This window comes from Rhagoletis pomonella, unplaced genomic scaffold, assembly GCF_013731165.1.
Source record: "Rhagoletis pomonella isolate Grant_MI unplaced genomic scaffold, Rhpom_1.0 Rhpom_scaffold_00001, whole genome shotgun sequence".
Lineage (NCBI taxonomy): Eukaryota > Metazoa > Arthropoda > Insecta > Diptera > Tephritidae > Rhagoletis > Rhagoletis pomonella.
The window spans coordinates 87,607,009-87,627,800 of record NW_023458555.1 but is presented as its reverse complement, the minus strand read 5'-3'; the positions used below and the strand labels follow the sequence as shown (position 1 = coordinate 87,627,800).

Genomic DNA, 20,792 nt, shown 5'->3' with positions numbered 1-20,792 from the left:
TTTTTTAACAGAAACAATAATATCTGAGCTAAGGAAGCGGTGCGAGAGAGACAACTGTCAGTTTATCGAACCTTTAATTATTGAATTATGTGTGTCACAATAGTGCTACAGTACAAAATACTTTTAGTGTGGCTTAACAATGGTAAATTAAAAACAAAAACAAAATTACAAATTCCTTTACTTCAGAGGTGTTATGACCATTAATATTACCTAATAACCACTCAGGGGACCACTGACTTTTCAAATGACACCTCATTAGTGGAATTGCTTACATAGAAAAGTAGAAAAAGGGAGACTAACAAAAAAACACCTTAGAGAAATAATATATAAGATTTGAAATTTAAAACTCACCTCTGGAAACAATTGAAGAGGAAACTTTGACTTCTCTTTAGTAGGGACTGATTCTATATTTCCAAGATAAATACGCTTTCCCTCGGATTTTTCCCACGTTCCATTTACGAAGTTCCAGGTGCGTATGTTTCGTATACCTTTATGGCAGAAGTATAAACTCCCTAATGCCTGAAAAATGCTTGATATGAATATGTGTATGTATGAATGTGGAGCTCAGGATGAGATAAAATATCTACCGTAAAATTTTCTAAAGACTGACAATTCTCGTCCATGTATATCCGTACAACTGAAAATTCCTGCATTATATCAGCTTCGCAAAGTAATTTGACAAATTCTTTAACATGATTTGATGCTTTTTCATAAGTCTTGCCGCCCAACTCTTGCACGTGGAGAGCTATAAAATGTGGTTGCAGCTGCTTGGCTTTTAGAAGGATTTCTTCAATCCAAGGTTGTAGAAATCTGAATGGCTAAGGAAAGAAAGAATGAAATATAAATTTTTTATCAAATGTGATAACGATGACAGGAGCACGAATATATTGGGATAGGCCAGGGGCGCACCCAGGAATATATTTTGGGAGGGGTTTATACTTCTAGAGATATACATATCACCAGAAAATACTGAAAGTTCATTTCAGATAATATGCTCTTTAAAATACATTTATGTAAGCGTTATGCACAGTATGTTATAAATAAATACACTTTTTAAAGTTTCATAAATATAAATTGCACTTTATTTGCATAAAATTAACAAAGAACTCAAACATTTTTAACCGACTTGAAAAAAAGGTTATTAATTCGTAGGAGGTTATCAGTTCGTAGGAATATTTTTTCATTTTTATATATGCTACCACATAACTTTGGATCACGTGAACCAATTTCAATAATTCTTTTTTTTTTATCGGAAAGATGGTACCTCACGGGTCGTCCGTAATTTGGTTAAGATCCGATCATGAAAAAATAAGCAGTGTATGAGAATTGAAGTCGGTTGTGTTTTTGCTTAAAAATACTTGTTTGATAAAAATTTCTATAAACACAGGATGCGCCTAACTTTCAAAAGTAATAAAAAATGTTAAATGACTACATTTCATTTATCTGTTGAAATATATAAAAAAAATACAAAGAAGTTTTAATTTGTGTCTGTGGTAAATATATTTGTATGCATATTTCCCTCCACAGGGGGGTTTAAACCCCCAAAACCCATCCTTGCGCCCGGGCCTGGTTTACATATGGGTCTTTCCATCGGAAGGTCCACCAAGACAAAAAAAATAAAAGTCTTATATCTAACGTATTTACGGGCCGATTTGTCTGCTTTTTAAAATATATACTGGCTATGTAAGTAGAATCATGTTTGCGTAAAATGGTCTTCCTAGGTGGTACCAAGATATTTCGAAAACCCGTATTTATGGCCCGATTTGGTTCGAATTTGGCGTATGTAGTTGAAACGTAATAAGTCATAGACTTCCAACAAATTCACCCTGAATTGGCGCTGAAGTCAAAATATAAAGTATATTCTACATAAAATACATGTTTTATTTGCGTTAAAAATTCATTTAAAAGCAATATTAACAAACATATAACGATGGAAATTTATGTCACGTGACGCTACGTCTCACACTTGGGGTTGTAAAAGAAAATTGAAACAAGTTGCATTAATTCAAAAAACTCTAAAAACAACTAGAATTGCTCCAAATCATATTAAAATAAGTTTCATGAAAATAGCCATCCACAATTCGCAGAGTTTTGCGATTTTGTAAGAAAAGAAAAACTCTACTTCCATTTTTCGTCACGTAACGACACTCTCTTTAAATGCTTGTATTTCAGGACCAAGCAGTTCGATTGTTTTCATTTTCCGGTTAAATATAGAGCTAATTATATGCTATACAATGGCCCAAAAAAGTTAAAGAAAACAAATGGTATTCCTTGTTTGTATCACATTGAAACGTACGACTGTCACGTATGCGACGTATGGAAATACCCATATGTATTAATAAAGCTTAATCAATCAACTACGAATGACTTCACTTGACGATTTTTACCAACAATTCAACTCCAACGTCACCTTGCAGCTTTTTTTTCACCTATCGTTATCAATTTATATCTCGAATATGAGCCAAATCGGGTAATGCATAAATTCGATGTTTAGTAATAACTCGACTGCAGCGCCACTTGGCGTTTTAATTTCTGAAACTAAATTATACAGGGACCCACTCAAACAGGGCCGTAGCCGGTTTTTTTTTGGGGGGAGGAGGGTTCTGGCAATTTTTTTTTTAATTTCACTTTTATTTCAACATACTTTGATTAAAAGAAAAATACTGATAAAAAGAAAATATTTCACATAAACAACAAAAAATATAATCGATAATCGCATGAGTGGCATTGTGCTACTATGAGAGCACGGCCGAGTAATCATAGTCTACTTATTTACAGTAGTCGAACAAATTATAACCGCAACCAATTTTCACAAGTTTTAAAATATTATTTTTGCTGTTATTTAATTTTGGTTAGTTTTTGTAGTTCATTCCTTAAAAACATCCATATAAAAACAAGTTTAAAGGCAGTGTCACACGATCGGGTATTTGCCAAAATTTGGTGCAAATCGTATCCCAATTGTGTGAACACCCAAAATATTTTTCTTTATTCCAATCACAAAAATTATTTTCTTGAAAATTTTCAATAGAACATCGCTGTATCGCTTTCACTACAAATACATTTTTCCCATTTTTTTACCAATAGCCCATTATAAAAATATACAAATCTGTACAAATGTACCAATCGAGTGACACTGCCTTAAAAATTAATGCAATTTAAAAAAAATCAACAAATTTTCGTTAAAATTTCGAGTTTTTTAATTAAATTCTGAGTATGCAGTTTTGTGGCGCATTGAGCTCTAGTAGAATAAAGTACGAGTTTCAAATGGCTAAAAATTTCGATTGATTTTTTACAATTTTTTAGATTTGATCTAGCCATTAATTATGGCATTATCGAAATTCGTAAATTAAAAAAAAAAATTTACTACATGTCTCGCAGGTATGCCTTGAGGAGAGATTCATAAGGCAGTTAGTCTTCATAAAACACTTCATTTTCACTTAAGCTTTCAGTATTCCCCAATTCTCCACCGATATTATTTATATAGTACAGCGAAATTTCTTTACTACTTCAATCAAGAAGGAATCCGAATCCCTATGATACCAAATAATATAGGAGCACTTACCACGTAGAAATTACTGCAAATGAAATTTTTTCCGAATGGTATCTAACTATCTATATACCTACATAAAATGATAGCCGTCTTCGTTGTTCTGCGAGATGAGCAAAATAAATAAAAGCTTGTAAAATTAGGGTTAGTGTAGAGGCAGTGCTATGTACTATTTATTACTATTTACCACCAACATTGCAAACAAATTTTGACAGCTGCTTTTGTTCCATAGCGCCGATTGCGGATACTAAAATTTAGACCAGGGATGTTGCGAATGTGGAATTTTAGACATCCGCGGATGCGAATGTGGATGCGAATATCTAACAGCCAACATCCGCGGATGCGGATGCGAATGCGGATGTTAAGTATTTTTAAGAAACAATTAGAATCCTTTAGCTGTTTCGGAATTTGGGGAATCTGTAACTTCGTCAGCGTTTTTCGATCTTAGTTTTTGTAATTCATTTTTAATACTTTCCTCTGCGATTGGTTTGAACAATTTGTGCTTATAGCGAGCTAAATAGGCGGATATCAAAAATAAAGGATTATTTTCCTGGAATGAAAATTTTTAACAAAATTCTGTTTTCAAAGTCATCACTGTGAGCCGAATCGGATCAGAATACTGTTATTTTTTGAAAAAGCACCCCGTTTTTTTATAATCATTTGAATCTCAGATAGTTACACAATTCTTATCTTATTAAAGGCCAGACCTATAGTTATTTAATTATTTGAGCATCGGTTCTCTTTATAGCCAGACGTTGATCATTTCCGCTGGAAATCCCAATTAAAGGAGCTTGCTCTTTGACTTTAAATAGCAAAGAAGGGACAGTTTTACCACAGAAGTTTTTAGACAAGGATCCAATGTATATAACCAAAAAAATATTGCCCGAGAAGAAAATAAAATTACTGTTCTTTAAATTTTTGCTAAAAATAAATTCACCAAAGAGCCCCATTTGAATTATTGAAACGAATATATGTATCATCAAAAGCAAATCCCGAAAATTTGGTTAAGAATTACAGTGCATAGTTTTTTTAAGATTGGTCCAAAAAAATCATAATAAAGAAAGAAACCAATGCAGGCATTTAAAGAAGAGAAAACAAAAAAATATTGTCAAAAAGACTATATTCTCTTTGACGTACGTCAATTGATATCTCGGTTATATAGCTTAAGAAATAATGGCGTGTATTCATAGTCCAGCAACTAAGTCGAAACTAACAAAGTTGCAACTTAAATTTAAGTACCAACTTAAAAATTACCTCTATTCATAGTCGCATTTCAGACTTCTACTAAGTAGTTTCGACTTAGTTTACGATATAGCAAAACAAGTGTGGAAATGTAACTTTACGATATTTTGGAAAAATTACATTTTTATTAAATAATGTCAAGTTTGATCATCCGTTTATGTAATTTTTATTTTCATTCCACGATTATGCAAAAGAATAAGGTATCATTTTCTTGTTAATTGTGTGAAATAGCCAGAACAACCGATGTGAAGTCGCTGTTTATCGAAAGCATGCTGCGAAACAAACAAATAGTAGATATCTAAATGTTATGCACAAATTTACTTTAAAAGAACTAGCGTGAAACTGATTTATTATTTGAGAATTTATCTAAATTATTCCAATTATAAAGTTGTGATGTAGCATTTAATTTCATCTTCCGATTAAAATGGATCGATCTTTGTAAATTTTAATTCGATGGCTGAGTGGAAGATCGACCTATCTCGGCAGCCAGTTCAAAAACGCCCTATCTCAGAAAACTTTTCAAAAACGCCCTACTTCAGAATTTGATTGGAAAACGCCCTATTTCAGAATTTTATTGAAAAATACCCTATCTCAGAATTTGGTTGAATAACGCCCTATTTCATAATTCGGTTCAAAAACGCCCTATCTCAAACGAAAATACATTGAAAATAAGCTGAGATAGGGCGTTTTTGAATCGGCAGCTAAGATAGGGCGTTCTTCAACCAAATTCTGGGATAGGGCGTTTTTCAACCAAATTATGAAGTAGGGCGTTCTTGAAAAGTTTTCTGAGATAGAGCGTTGTTGACAATTTTTCTGAGATAGGGCGTTTTCGAACTGGCTGCCGAGATAGGTCGATCTTCCACTCAGCCATCGAATTGGAGATTATTCAATATTATCAAATTCACCCTCTACCAACTTAATTTTTACATATTTCGTCTGTTTTCCCTTAATTTGATAAAATACTTCTTCCTAGGTACGACTTAGTTGTAGCTGCAGCCGAAACTAAATTTTAAGTTGGTACTTAGCCAAAAAAGTCGAAACTAAGGCGACTATGAATAGCTTTAGTTGTGACTTAGAATAGTTTCGACTTAGTTGAGTACTAAATATGACTATGAATATGCGCCAATATGTTTAAGGACATTTTTATCAAAGTTGATAAATATGACAGTTGACCAGTTTTGTTACACAAATACTCCCACGACAACAGGCAAAAATATTGGCTACGATTTGTCATTTTGTTTGCCATATGCACGTTTTATCGGTGCACTTGCACAATATTCGCATTCGCAAAAGCTCCGCATTGATTATTGCGAATGTTAAAATTAATGCGGAAGCTCCGCGTTCGCGAATATTCGCCACAACCCTGATTTAGACTAATCTATTTTTAGCGAAATGCGGATAAAATGTAAGCTTTCGCATTTTAGCATATTTTAGCTATAACGAAAGTTAGAATCCGGCTGCTGGTCGACACAGTTGGCTTTTTGATTTAGATTCTGAAGCAGGGATGATAAATGAGTTTTTAATTTTTGTACCAAATGGACAAAATTAATGTACTAAATCTGCCGAAAAAGTACCGAAATTTAAAAGACCATACATACATATGTATCAGAGCTGTAGAACTGCGAAATCATTTAAAATTTTAATCATGAAATATTTACAAGTAGGATTTCATTCATTTTCCTTTGATCTGGTAGTGTGGCTTATATTTTTTTCAATCTACAATCATTAAAAAAAAAATGATTTCACACCGTAAGGTAGTAAATAACTGAATGAAAAACTGAGAATGCTGAAGTAAACAGAATTCAATACTGAATTAGCTTCCAGATGAATGAACACTTTGCTATGTGTGCATTCTCTAATTCAGTTCCAATAAAATTTTATACACTAAGAAAAATATGTAAGTTAAGATGATGGAATAATGAGGTGTATGAACTTTAAAACGATATTGACATAGTGTCGCGTATCAATGCACAGCGCGGGCTAAGCCATGTCCTACGAATGAATGGTTGTGGTTGGAGTCCTCCACGCATGAAACGCAGCTTGATTCACATGAACATATTGTACAAATTTATAGTTTTGGTTGTTTAAGAACTGAGTGCAAAATGTTCCAAGACAATTAGTATCTATAATTTTTTTCTTTTAAAGATTGGAAAATCTGCAGAACATGAAATAATCAAGCATAACAACCATCAAATGATAGCAGCTTTTACCATTCAGTCCATGGTTTAGCCACATACATATAATGTCCTCATGCCGCTCATGCATGTGAAGTAACAAGTTTTCTATTTCTACGGACAAAATTGTTTGTATAAATTTCTAAATTTCCAAAATTGTACTTTGTACAGTTCAAAGGCTCCTACAAAAAAAAATGTATTTAAAAGTTCTACAAACAAATTTATACATATAGAAAGCTTGCTACTTCATATGTATGAGCGCCTGGTATTGAGAAATAAAAATATCTCTTTGTACTAGGGCTGTGCGATTATTCGATTACTCGAACAAGTTGGTTAATCAATTATTCGGTTACTCAATTACTCGAGTAATCAAGATTTTGATTACTCAAAACGATGATTAATCGAGTTACTTGAAATATGATTACGCAAAAAATAATAATTTTGCTCGTTAAAAGAGTTTGCTTTGGAAAATGCTTATTTTCTTTTTTACATTCTGTATATGAAAAAAAAAAATCGTTTTAATTTTTGAAAACAGAAACGTTGTTTTCAAAGTATCAAGGAACTTTAACTACTTTATACATATGTAAAGAGCTGAAATATTGATTACTCATTTTACTCGAAAGGTTGAATAATCATAAAGCAAATTACTCAAATTTTTTTTTTTTGTTAATCAAAAATCTTGATTACTCGAGTAACTGAACTTTTGGGTAATCATAACTTCTAATTAATCGAAGAACTGAGTTATTTACTTTATGATTAATTAAAATTTTGAGTAATCAATTAATTGCACAGCCCTACTTTGCACAAATAAAAATTTAGTTCGTTAAATAAAATTGACTGCAAGTTTCCTTCAAAAACATGCAGTTGGTTTTAAACAGCATTAACAGAATATCCAAAGCTGGTACATACTTCTGGTCTTAGGTAATGCTTTACCAAATTGTAGCAGTAGTAGAAAAGCAGAAGTAAAACGACTATTTTCTCCAATAAATATTTTCTTCAAGGCATATTTTTTCAGTGTAGTACTGAATGATCAAAACTGTTTGCATTCAACGAAAATTTACAATCACGATGATTGCGAATACTTTTGTTACATTCACATTCTGTACTGAATGGAACTCTGCCATTCAACAACACATTACGTTTGTTTTTGTTTCAAAATAATTTAAGCCACTCAGGAATAAGGTTTTTTTTATACGGCCAAACAATCAAAATTTTGAAACGAGTGCCAAGTGAATGCAGATCCTACTCATTCAATCATTTTACAGCTCTGATATGTATGTACATATATGGATAATTTCCAAACAAAGTGTACATGGCAGGTATTTTTTATTTTATTTTTTTTTTACCGGCACCCATCGTTTGTATCGAATTGATGTTAATTTCGAAAACATGTTAAAATATTAAGAAAAGGAGTTAATGTTTTGATTTTGAATTGGTTGATTGATAATTTTAACCTTTAAAATCGTTTGCTGGCGTGAATACGAAACTGCTTTCAGGCTCTTCAAAAATTAATTTTTGTTCTTATTTTTGCATTTTTGTAAAATATTTTCCAGAATATAACATTTGCTTATCTTTTTAAAACTCATTTATCGGATAAGCTAATGTTGGAAGTTTGTTCCACCTTCTTCATGACATTAACGTGGCGTTTTTTCTGGGAGGCAGGCTTTTTGTTTAATCTTTCTTCGGCAACAACTTCCCATATATGCCATTTGAACACTTTAGGAGAAGCAAGCGATTTAAATAAAAAATCCTTTTCCACCTAAAAGTGACATTCTGGAAATATTTTAAATTTTTTTTTTTCTAAGAGTCTAATTTCACGAAAGTATAAAATCAAGAAAATCGTTGAAGCCCCTGAAGCAATAAATAGACATTGGTAATTATCTTATTTTTAGTGTTTTTTGCATAAAAACTGGTAACTTTCCGGAAATATTTAGTCTTACTCGTTAATATTAAATGCCTTTTTAACCTTATCGGCATTAATTAATCACACAGCTTTAGTTTAAAAATTTTTTTTGTTCGCCCAGTGTGTACTGCACCAAAAATCTGGAAAAATTTCGTCTGTGGACTTGGATGTGTAACGTTATATGTACTTGTACATATGCACAGTTTAAAAAGGCCATGAAAACCCAAAGTTTCCAATACAAATCAATAATTCAAGTTAATCAACAAAACCATACAAGTACGTTTATTAAGTACAAGTTACTCAAAAATTGTACAAAAAAAACAGTTGCTTATATTATAACAGCAACTGTTTGATGATTTTAAAAAGTCTTTCGTTTTTAATAAACACCACTCATTTACTTGTATAAAGTAGGAAAAAGGTGACTATATTTTTATTCACAAGTGGTATTTCGACATAATTTGTCGTAATGCTGTATTTTGACAAAATTGTATCAAAAATGTCGATGTAGTACCAATTACTTTTGGGATCCAAAATGTACAAAAAAAGTACAATTGTACCATCAATTTCATCACTGTTCTAAAGTGGTGCACAGCGTTGGCAGAGCTCCCAACACAAGCGCAATTTTTTTTTTTGTATCTGTATGCGTGTATTCAGCAAAACAGCTCGCGCATGTGATGCTTACAGGCTAACCTAATATTCGCGGCTTGCGTTTTGGTACGCATGCCGTCGAATTTGTTTTTTTGCGTCACCCGAAATTGACTTGCATGCGTTTGCATTTGATTTCATTGAGCGAAACGTCAAATCAAAATGTCACGCAGAACAAAAATTGGAAATTGAGTTAGCTTCATACGCACGCCGTTCAATTTCGGTTGATCTCATACAAGTTGCATGTGTATGAGAAATTTTTGACAATAAATTGGCGGCGTGCGTGAATATTAGGTTAGCCTGTTACAGCATGAAGTAGAGTTGTCAAACTATCGATGGCACTATCGATGGTACCGATAGTTTCAATACTCAATACGCGATACTCATTGATAGTTTTTTCTTATACTATCGAAAATATCGATAGTTTAGTAGGACTATCGATCATCTCTACCAAATATTTTGAAATTATTTGAATTTTTTATTTTGAATTAAAAATTTTGTTTTTTAGTGTGATGCCGACGTCATATTCAAATATGCACGCATTTAGGCCAAAATACATACATATGTTAATCGTAAATCCTGTTTTGTTTGTATAACTTGTGTTTGTTTTTGAACTTTCTAAAAAGAGAAGTATTTTGGCTAAGCAATTACTTAATTTTGAATGATTATAACTTTTATAATATAATATTTATTTCACTATGATCCTGTAAAAACAAAGCAACTTAACTGATTTAGCGCAATCGATAGTTCTATCGATAGCTTTTTTTTTCGAGGCTATCGTGAATATTGATAGTTTTTCTGAAAACTATCAAAACTATCGATGGAGTGACTATCGATAGTTTGACACCTTTAGCATGAAGTACAAACGCAAAAGGCTGATTCACATACAACTTTCTTCGCTTTGTTTCATACACTCAAAAAAGTGCATGTAAAACTACTACTGAAAAGTGTTTATTTTTCAACCAGAATCTGTTCAAGTATACGCACAAGATGTTCAAGATTTGATTTTGAACATGAGTTGTTTAAAATATACACATGAAATGTTTAAAATTACAAGCATTTTGAAAGTAAAAATATATTTTTTACAAATAATAAATACTAACTGCCAGGGGCGCACGCAGGAATATATTTTTGGGGGGAAAGGGTTTATACTTCTAAACATATATCATCAGCAAATACTGAAAATTCGCTATATAAAATACATTTATGAAAGTTTTATTTACAGTATGAAATAAATAAATAAACTTTTTAAAGTATCATCAATTGCATTTTATGTACATAAAATTTACAAAGAGTCAGACATTTTTAACCGGCTTCAAAAAAGGGGAGGTTATCAATTCTTCGCAGTATTTTTACTTCTTTTATTTATTCCACCGCATAACTTTGCACCGCGTGAACCGATTCCAATAATTATTTTTTTTACCGGAAAGATGGTACCTTAAGGGTCGTCCCGTAATTTGGCTTAGATCCGATCATTTTATCATGAAAAAATTACGGGTAAAGATGCACTCAACTTTCAAAAGTAATACAAAAGTTTACAAAAGAATTTTAATATCAATAAATTAAATGATTTCACGAAATTTTTACACTTTTTTATTAATTTTCGTCGATTTCTGGTTTCTCATTTTTTAATAATTCGAATAACGAAAATTTAACTGAACTTGTATTTTTATCATGTAGCTCATTTTGGTGGAACAAATTCGCATATTAAATCTTCGAATGCTTATTTTTTCTTTCAAAATTTCTTATATCATAATAAATTTAGCCCCAAAACCCACTCCTTGTGTGCGCTACGTGACAAATTTGATATATAAAAGTAAACAGACATTGTTTAATTTTGCACACACTAGGAGAGGAAACTGGTTACCTCTCTTTATATGCGTAAATTTAAACGAAAATTTTTTAGGGGAAATTTTAAACATTTTATGTGTAAACTGTGAAAATGTGAACAATAAATGTTTAAAACTCAAAAAACAAATTTGAAATTTGTTCTACGCCACACATATGATAAGTAAAAGTAAGCAAGCAGTGTTTAAATTTGCATTCATTAAGAGAGGAAACCGGTTACCTATCTTAATATGCGCAAATTCAAACAAAAATTTTTTAGAGTGTAGTTCTTTGCTTTGACATATAACATCGATGTAGGCATATGCATGAGTATGCTCACATAAAAAACGTTTGAAGCAAAGCAAAGCAAAACGAGGCAAAATCTTGGGCAACTCTCAACTTTTGCCCGCTTTGGCAATCAGCTGTCTACATGTATCTTTTCTTGTGCGCTTGCATTTGCATTTAATGACAAAAATAGGGTAAATGTGAAAGCCGAGTAGCTCCCGGAGACTCCCACGATTTAGAGAAATAGAGATTGCGCCAATCGCGGTACCGCTAATCCGCTCTTTGTGATTTTGACAGAATGAGCTGTGTGCGTGACGTCATCTTTGTGCAATTGTTGAATGTGAGCATACGAAAGAACCAAATAACACTTTTAATATTTGTGCGTTAATATTTCTGCGTGGTTTTAAACTATTATTGAGACATTAAAAAGCAAAATGAAGTGTGCAGTGGCAAAGTGTAATAGTGAAAACAAAAGGAAAGCGTGCTATATAAGTTTTTTTCCGTTTCCTACCGACGCAAACCTGGCGAAAAAGTGGAAGCCGTTCTGCCGGGGAGGACATGCATTAAACACCAAATCGAGCTTTGTGCAACGTGTGTGAGCTATGAGCTTCTACATGGAACTATGTTGGCCTTTCCTTGGTGAATTGTAGTAGGTAGATTTCCATGGTGAATCAAGACAGTTGCTGGTTTAGTTTGCTGGCAATGGCATACATACAAAAGCAGTTTCTACAGTAAATAGATACATGAACTTCACTACCTACTTATTTTTGTTAGTACCTGATTCTTTTAGTGCTGGTATGAGGTAATGCACCAGTGGATAAGGTCGCCAGGCGCTAATTCAAGGGGCGTCTTACCGCGCTGTTACGAACCTAATACAAAACAGTGGCCAAATTATTATACATTTAAAAGTTCAGCTTAAATTATGTTTTACTGACATAGAATATTTGCTTCCAAAAAAGCCACACTTATGCATCCTCTCGGAAATGGTACACAAGAAATCAAATAAAAGCTATGGAGTCAACAGCTGTGGAGTTTATGGTGGTTGGCTACCGTCCACAAATATAAATATGGACTCTGCATGGCTTTTTAAAATGGCAAGTCAAAAAATTCACTTTGCTGCACACCTTCCTTTTGGTCTACATGAAATTGCAAACACTGTTAATACATCCATTTTTTCATTTGCTGAAAATCGTACTTATCTAAAGGGCTACATGTCCCAAATTATTGCTACGTGTTCCTAATTAATCAATCTTTGTATATTTATTGATTCCTGCAAAATTGGGCCATGTAATATTACAATTAACACATTTTTCTGCATTGTTTACATACTTTTATATGCGTTTTGGCATTTCTCTCTCGCAATTGCACCAAGATGACGTCACGCAAAAATTACGCTCGAAAATCCTCTCTCATTGGCGCAATCTTGTATTCTATCATTCTTGGGAGACTCCCGTGTGCACCACTAATTTAGAAAAACACTTCATCAGCAAGAAACGCAATGTCTTCAGATCTAAATATTTCAACATCCTTTCCAAATTGTTTGCCATAATTTCCGTCTTTCTTTGATAACACAGGCCGACATTTTTAGATCCTGGGATCAGCTTACACTTTTCCAAAGGTTTTTGATGCGCCGAATCTGAGTCCGGAATCAGTTTTGCTCGATTGGCTCAGGTTTTCGAGATATTTTAGCCTAAACATGCTAAAACCCCGACTTTTAGCTATATTCGTCATGTATTTTCATCAAGAATTGTTTGTTTTTTTAGATAATTTAATAAATCAGTTTTGTTCGATTGGCTCAGGTTTTCGAGATATTTTGGCCTAAACATGCTAAAACCCCGACTTTTAGCTATATTCGTCATGTATTTTCATCAAGAATTGTTCATTTTTTTTAGAAAATTTAATAAATCATTTGAAAGTAAAATATTTCCCTTTGATAATGCTGTTTAAGGCACTCGGCACATTACGCGCCTAATCAAAGTAGAGCAATCGTTTCATCATACCGAAACGAATGCATGATAACTCGACTTCTGCACACTTGCACGCCCTGCATAAGTCACCAGCTAATAAACACTTTCTACACATAACAAATTTTTTGGCCGTTCTTTCGCAACACGCACTTCCGCAAATTATTCCGTTCCGAAATATTGCATAAACGCTTGTGGTTTAATGCAATTGCACGAATTTTAGCACGAAATCGTTCATTTCCAATTATTTTCTATTGAACTGACAAATAAATTTTATTTCCAACACATAATAGTAAACAAATGACGATTTCAAAACTGCAAGCGCCTTACAATGTTGGGCGCTTCGATTCATGAAGCTTTTATGATTAGGCGCAAACATGATTTTGAATCGTAATCTACAGAGCTTCATTGAAATACATGGGTTCGGCATAAAAGCTTTACACTTTAGTATGCCGAAACGATTACACTACTGTGACTAGGAGCTTAATGTGCGGAGTGCCTAACTCAACGAGATATCCTGTTTTAAACCTGAGATATTGTACATTGAAGTTTATGAGTTTTGCGGCATTACTTTTTTCCACAAATGCTTGAAAGATACAACACGAAAAGAAACAGGTATACGTTTAGGCGTCTTTATTTACATAATGAATGAAGCTTTTCTTTTTTCGAACATCATAGCAGCCAAACTCGCCTTTTGTAATAGCATAGTAACCTAGAAAAAATAGTTTTCCTGAAAACGGCTAAGAACGACGGCTGAAGTAAAAATAAAATCAACTTATTACATCTCAATTTATTTAATTCCTTTTCCCTTTGTTTGAGGAAAGTTAATAAAATTGTAAAAGCTTACTCAAAATCATAAATGGGAATAAAAAAGAAAATTTTTGAGGTTATGCAGCGAAGTCTATTTTTTCCATACAAATGATAAAAGGTAACTTTATTTAATTGCGACATAAATACTCACTTATATTTTTGTTTTCCATTGAAAATGTTCCTTTAATTATTCCAACTTTAAAAAAAAAAATCACTTGAAACTTGAGAAATAAACAGGTTGCGCAAACAACGTGTCAATAACGTTTTGAAAGTGTAACTTTGTGTGATTGATGTCTAACGGTGTTTTTCATCTTATAAAAACAAAGTGAAGTTTTTGTTATTTTGGAGCATATATGTAATACTCCTATATTGGCAGTAAGAGCTAGTACCGTCCGAAAACACTACAGTACAGATATATTAATAAACACGTACGAAAGAAAAGGAACACATACGTTTATAAATAAACATGTACTCGACACATTTAAAACAAGTAAGAAAGTCTAAGTTCGGGCGGAGCCGAACATTAAATACCCGGCGCAAGTATTAAATATATGTTTTCCACCTTTCCGAAAGCTGCCGCTACTGATAAGCCGGGGTGTATAAATTTTAAGTAAATTAGCGTCCTTAAATTTCGAAATATTGAAATTTCAAGCATTTCTGAAATTTACCGGTTATATGAAAAACGGCCGTAATTTTAGTCCGATTTCAACAATTTTCAACGGTTGCTTTTGTGTGGCAAGCACAATAACCGTACCGAGTTTGGTACAAATTGGTAGAACGGTTACCGAGACACATATATGTGATCATAAGTGGGCGGTGCCACGCCCATTTTCCAAAATTTTATCACAAACATATTTCTTTCTTAAGAATTGTTGCACCCATCAATTTTGAAAAAATTAGCTTTAATATTTACTGATTTATCGAGGATTTCGTATTTTTCTAAATTAACGTTATATGGGATGTGGGCGTGGTTATTGTCCGATTTTAAAAATTTTCGGCCATTTGGTATTTTGTACCAGGACCAACAACTGTGCCAAGTGTGGAAGAAATTGGTGCAGCGGTTACCAAGATATACACATGTAACCATAAGTGGGCGTGGTTACGCCCATTTTCCAAAAATCTATAATATTCTTATTTTTCGTCTAAAACTCATTGTAAATATCAATTTTGAGTGAATTATCTTTATTAGTTACTAAAATATCCCAGTTTTCGTATTTCTGAAAATTACCGTTATATGGGAGTTAGGCGTGGTTATTGTCCGATTTCACCCATTTTCAATACCATCCGTCCTACGCCCAAAAGAAGTCCACGTACCAAGTTTCGTTAAGATATCTCAATTTTTACTCGAGTTATCGTGTGCACAGACGGACGGACGGGCGGACGGGCGGACAGACAGTCACCGCTTAATCGATTTCTCTTTTCATTCTGATCATTTACGTATACATTTGTCTATATCTCGATTCGTTTTGCCTGTTACAAACAACCGATATGTGAACAAAGTTATAATACCCTTGTGCACAAGTGCGCTCGGGTATAAAAACGGCACTCAAGTACACAATGCATTGAAAAAAAAGTACTAGACTGTCTCGCTTTGATTTCGGAATGCTTACACATTGAGATGTTAGCTAACTAACAATATAGAAGTATTACATATATGTTTTGGAGTATTCCCTACAGATTGGCAACAAAAAATAGTTTAAAACTGCGTTTAAGAAATCGGACAGCCAAATGAATCATTAGACCTAATGAGCACTCTATGTATTTTTTACATACATATGCATATTCATGTGGGTTCATCAATCTATTAATATCGTTGAATTATTTTAATATCTTTGCAAAATTTTATATAGATAAGACTAACAAGTAGAAAATAAATAAAATAAAAAAAAAACTTTTTAATACGCGTGGTTTTATAAAAGGACTAAAAAGTAACTTGATTTTGAAATTTTAGCAAAAGTCATTATAAAGTATTTATGAGATTGAAAATAAAAAGCGTGGGGCGCATGCATATACATATGTAATACTCCTATATTGGCAGTAAGATCTAGTACCGTCCGAAAACATTACAGTAGAGATATCACAGTGCACGGCAGTGCGCGCGAGTGACGAAAGCAGCCACAGTAGCATGCTGAAATAGAGGTGGGTAACTCAGCACTGTGCTGAGTTACTGTGCTGACTCTTAGAACTGTGCCGCACGCTCAGACTCAACTCTGAAAAAAATTTGTAACTCAGTAACTCAGTTTATGTGCTGACAATGTATAGCTCAGTGTGCTACAGAGTCGATATGGTAACTCAGTTGATGTGCTGACACTTGCATAGCTCGGTGCGGCTTGCATTGTTTAGAACTGTGTCGATGTGGTAACTCAATTGATGAGCTCACACATTCACACAATATGCGCGTTCCTTATCTCCCAGAAATAGTCAGAAAAAGTCCGAAGTAGTCAGATTTAGTCCAAAAAGCGTTCCTTAACTCGGAAATGACAGCAAAAATGAGAGAGCAACAGTCAGTGAGAGCGACTCTCATCAGTCCGAAGTAGTCAGATTTAGTCAGAAGAATTTTTTCTGGCAAAATCCTGAAAAGTGTCAAACTCAACTGAATTTAAATTAACGGAAATTAAAGAATTCGCTAAAAGTGAGAATAATCTAAAAAGTAAAAGAAATGAATTGAAATTGGAAGGAGGCAAAAAATAATTGATATAGCAAGTGTTTATTGTGCTTGTGCTTGTGTGAATGTGTTTTGTACATACATTTCTGTTCTTATTTGACGTTAGTTTTGTTGTTGCCATTCTTTGGACTAAAAATTTGGTTTTTTGCGTTCCTTTACTTTTCCTGTTACTCTCTTTTAGCGAGCGCATTTTGCTTACGCTCTGGCATTTTGACACTTTTCAGATTTTAGTCCAAAAAAAAAGGAATGAACCTAATACGATCTTCCAAAGAGTACCATAATAGATGGCATCACTAGACTAACCATCAATTGAATATACGACTACCAAATTTAAAAAGAAGCAAGGCGAATAGCCAAGTTATGCATACTTGCACTGCTATACCATTTTTACGTAAAAATCAAAACCAAACAGAATTCTACATGTGAAGTGCTATGCGTTGGGTAACCGCTTACATGCATAGCCCATTTAACAGATTCTTATGTGACAACTCTCAGGCAACACTAAGTAGGGAATTATTTTGCAAATGAACTCACCAGTTGAAATCAGCTTTGTAAAATTTTTCTGGCCAGCTACGAACAGAAGCTAAGGATAACCTTTTCTAAATCGATTTCGATTACTAACATCATCAATAATTTCGATGTACATACCAATTGTGCGATAGCACACTTGTGCCAGCTCACTGTGCTGACTCATTAAAGTGAGTTGGAGTTACTGAGTCAGCACACGAAAATTTACAGAGTTACCCACCCTTATGCTGAAATGACTCGCTTATATATACACGAGGTTTGGAAGTTTTTATCCAGACGTCCAATCGACATGTTTGAGATATCGTTGGAAAGATCTTGCAGGCTGTATCCAGAAAATGTATTCAAGTTTTATAAGCGATTAACCGGATTCTTAAAAATTAGGTTAAAGTGTTGCGAAGCAAAAAACGTTTTTTTGAGTTTGCCTGTTTAAGGGGGCATGTGGGCACACCCAACATATTTAGTGTTATTCTATAGGTCAATACTTTTCAAACGATACATTATATATTAAGTTCCGGCTACTAGTTGGAAAGATATAGATGTAAATGTGTTTTGGTTCGTGTCTTCACTACGAGATGCTTTGGTATGTATGTGGCGTCTGTACGTACAAGAAAAAACTAAGAAGGTCTTGTTCCAGGATGTTTTGATTCGTACGCCTTTGTGGGCGTGGCTGCTGCCTGAAATTCGAAAAAATGCAATTTTTTAAAGTACCATTGAGGCCGCACTACTCAGTCCATGTCAGCTGTCTAACGCTATCTTTTGTGTTTATGAAATATAAGTATGTAATAACGTTATCGCCTGAAAACTAAAAATCGGGCTGCTGAAAATATAGATTTCGAGAATTTTCTCAAAAACTGGTCAGTCGATTTTATTCTTAGTTTCCACAAATCTAGCCTGAAACCTTAGCTTTCATCTGGTATATAGCTTATATCAGGGAAAACTCTTGTTGTGGAGATATTACGATTCAAATTGAAAAAATGTCGCTCCAAAAAGGGTCAAATGGTTAAAAATTAACATACTCGTCTAATTTGGTTACTTTAAGATATAAAAATAACATACCCAGTTCCCCGAAAAAAATTCCCATTCCCCGATTACCACTTAAACCGAAATTCCCTGCAAATCGGGGAATTTCCCGCGAGTTGACAAGTTGAATGATGCAGCTGTGCTAATTACTTCGTAAATCTCTTGGAAACCACATTTGTGTGTATTTTAGAGTTTTTTTTTAGTCATATGCCAAAATTTTAACATTTTCAACGTTTTAATTGTAGTTATGTACACAGTATTTAACTATGCTACATGTGTTTATCACCCGCACTTAACCTCCCTGGTAAGACGCGTACAATATTAGCTACAGTTGTACATAAATATGTATGTATGAATGCATTTAGTTCACCCAATGTGCCGCTACTACTTACATACATATGTAAATTGCCCCACGGTCAAAAATTTGGGTTTAATTTTTAAACCGCGCTTGGACTACTACCTTTTTTAATTTTTTATAGTCTACTTTTTAAACCAGTCAATAGTTTTAGCAATTTTTAATATGTTCTGGTTTAAATTTTAGTCGAAAAAGTTCGTGGTTTAAAACTCAAACCAAAATGTTTTAATTCTAGTTTCTAGGTTTCATATATAGAAAATATGGTTTAAAATCTAGACCGAAATGGAAAATGTTTGCACACAGCGAAATGTGGTGTTGATTCAAACTCAACATATGAAAGCACATTTACATACATGCGTGGCTGTAGCTGAGTGTGCAAAGATGCTTGATACCATTGGTTGCTACCAAGGCTGTCCGGGTTCAATCCCCATAAGAGGGAGCATGAAATTTAAGATCTTTTTTTATATTCTAAATTATGAAAATGTTTGGGTTAAAAATTTAAACCAAACTGTTTAAAGTCTAAACCCAACATAGGTGCTCTCTTTTTTTAATCTTGGAAGATTTGTATTTGAAACTGAATTTAGTTTGGTCATATATGTATATAGTCCAAAAAGATTAAAATTAAAACCGAAACTTTTAACCGTGCACTGAGCAAAACTACTTGAGAAAAAAGCATTAGTTTAATAGCACGAGTGCAACATCGTACACGTGATAGAAGTATAACTTCTTAAAAAAAGCCCGTGTGTGCGCCACACACCCGGTAGAAATCTTAACAAAAATATACTACGAGGCTATCAGACGAATACAGTGGTTTATTGTATCCAAAGTTGGTACCAAGTTGATAAGATTTTATCATCTATAATATTTTTCTTTTTATTTTTAATTTTTTCGAATACAAAGGATATGATCATTCTTTTTCGCTTTATTCCGTTTCAATGGACACATCGCTTTGAATACATAATTTAGATTTAGATAATATTTTTAGCAATTTAGTTGTGAAAAGTAAAACATTAAGATTATTGTTTATATTTAGGTCGATTTTAAATTTGCTACCCCAAAATAATTGATATCAAATAAAACCGCTCTTTGATGTAAAATTTTCGAGTGACGAAAGCTGAACTAGAAACACAAAATTTATGATATCAATTTCGTGACGAAAATTATACGCATTTTTTAACTGCCTTTGAAACGTACGGAAAATCTTTTTTTTTTATTCGGAACGTTGCAAAATTGCGTCTATTGCTAGAAACACAAAATAAAAAACCAGACCTTTTGCAACGATTCGTATGAATAAAAAAAAAGATTTTCCGTACGTTTCAAAGGCAGTTAAAAAATGCGTATAATTTTCGTCACGAAATTGATATCATAAATTTTGTGTTTCTAGTTCAGCTTTCGTCACTCGAAAATTTTACCTCAAAGAGGTGTTTTATTTGATATCAATAACACCGTACAAAATAAAAGGAACACATACGTTCATACACAACACACACACAAAAACGGCACTCACGTACACAATATATACCAGGGATGTTGCGAATATTTGCATTCGCATCATTTTACACAATCGCATTCGCATCAAACGGTACGAATGTTTTGCGAATGCGAATGTGTACATGGGCAGAGTGTCCACACTAATGTTGTTGAAATGGCTCTAAGTATGTCTAACCAGGGTGCGGGCCATAACCGGCTTTTAGCTTCAGGCGCTAAACGGTTAAGTAGTATATCAAGCAACATCGTTGGGCCTTTAACAAGTACTGCTAAAAGTCGTATAAGCAACCTAGAAATAATTTTAGATTTCTCCAGCGAAAGCAAAGGCTCGGATGTAAA

General features: G+C 33.4%; 1 protein-coding gene across 1 annotated transcript in view; it reads right to left on the bottom strand.

The window, feature by feature from the left end:
• The window catches only part of LOC118733926 (inositol polyphosphate-5-phosphatase A), a gene marked incomplete in the record, with an annotated part of 462,263 nt that overhangs the window by 378,589 nt on the left and 62,882 nt on the right, over positions 1–20,792 (bottom strand). The window contains 2 exon segments of the mRNA XM_036463567.1: positions 352–519; positions 588–818. Coding sequence (XP_036319460.1) covers positions 352–519; positions 588–818 — 399 coding nt within the window.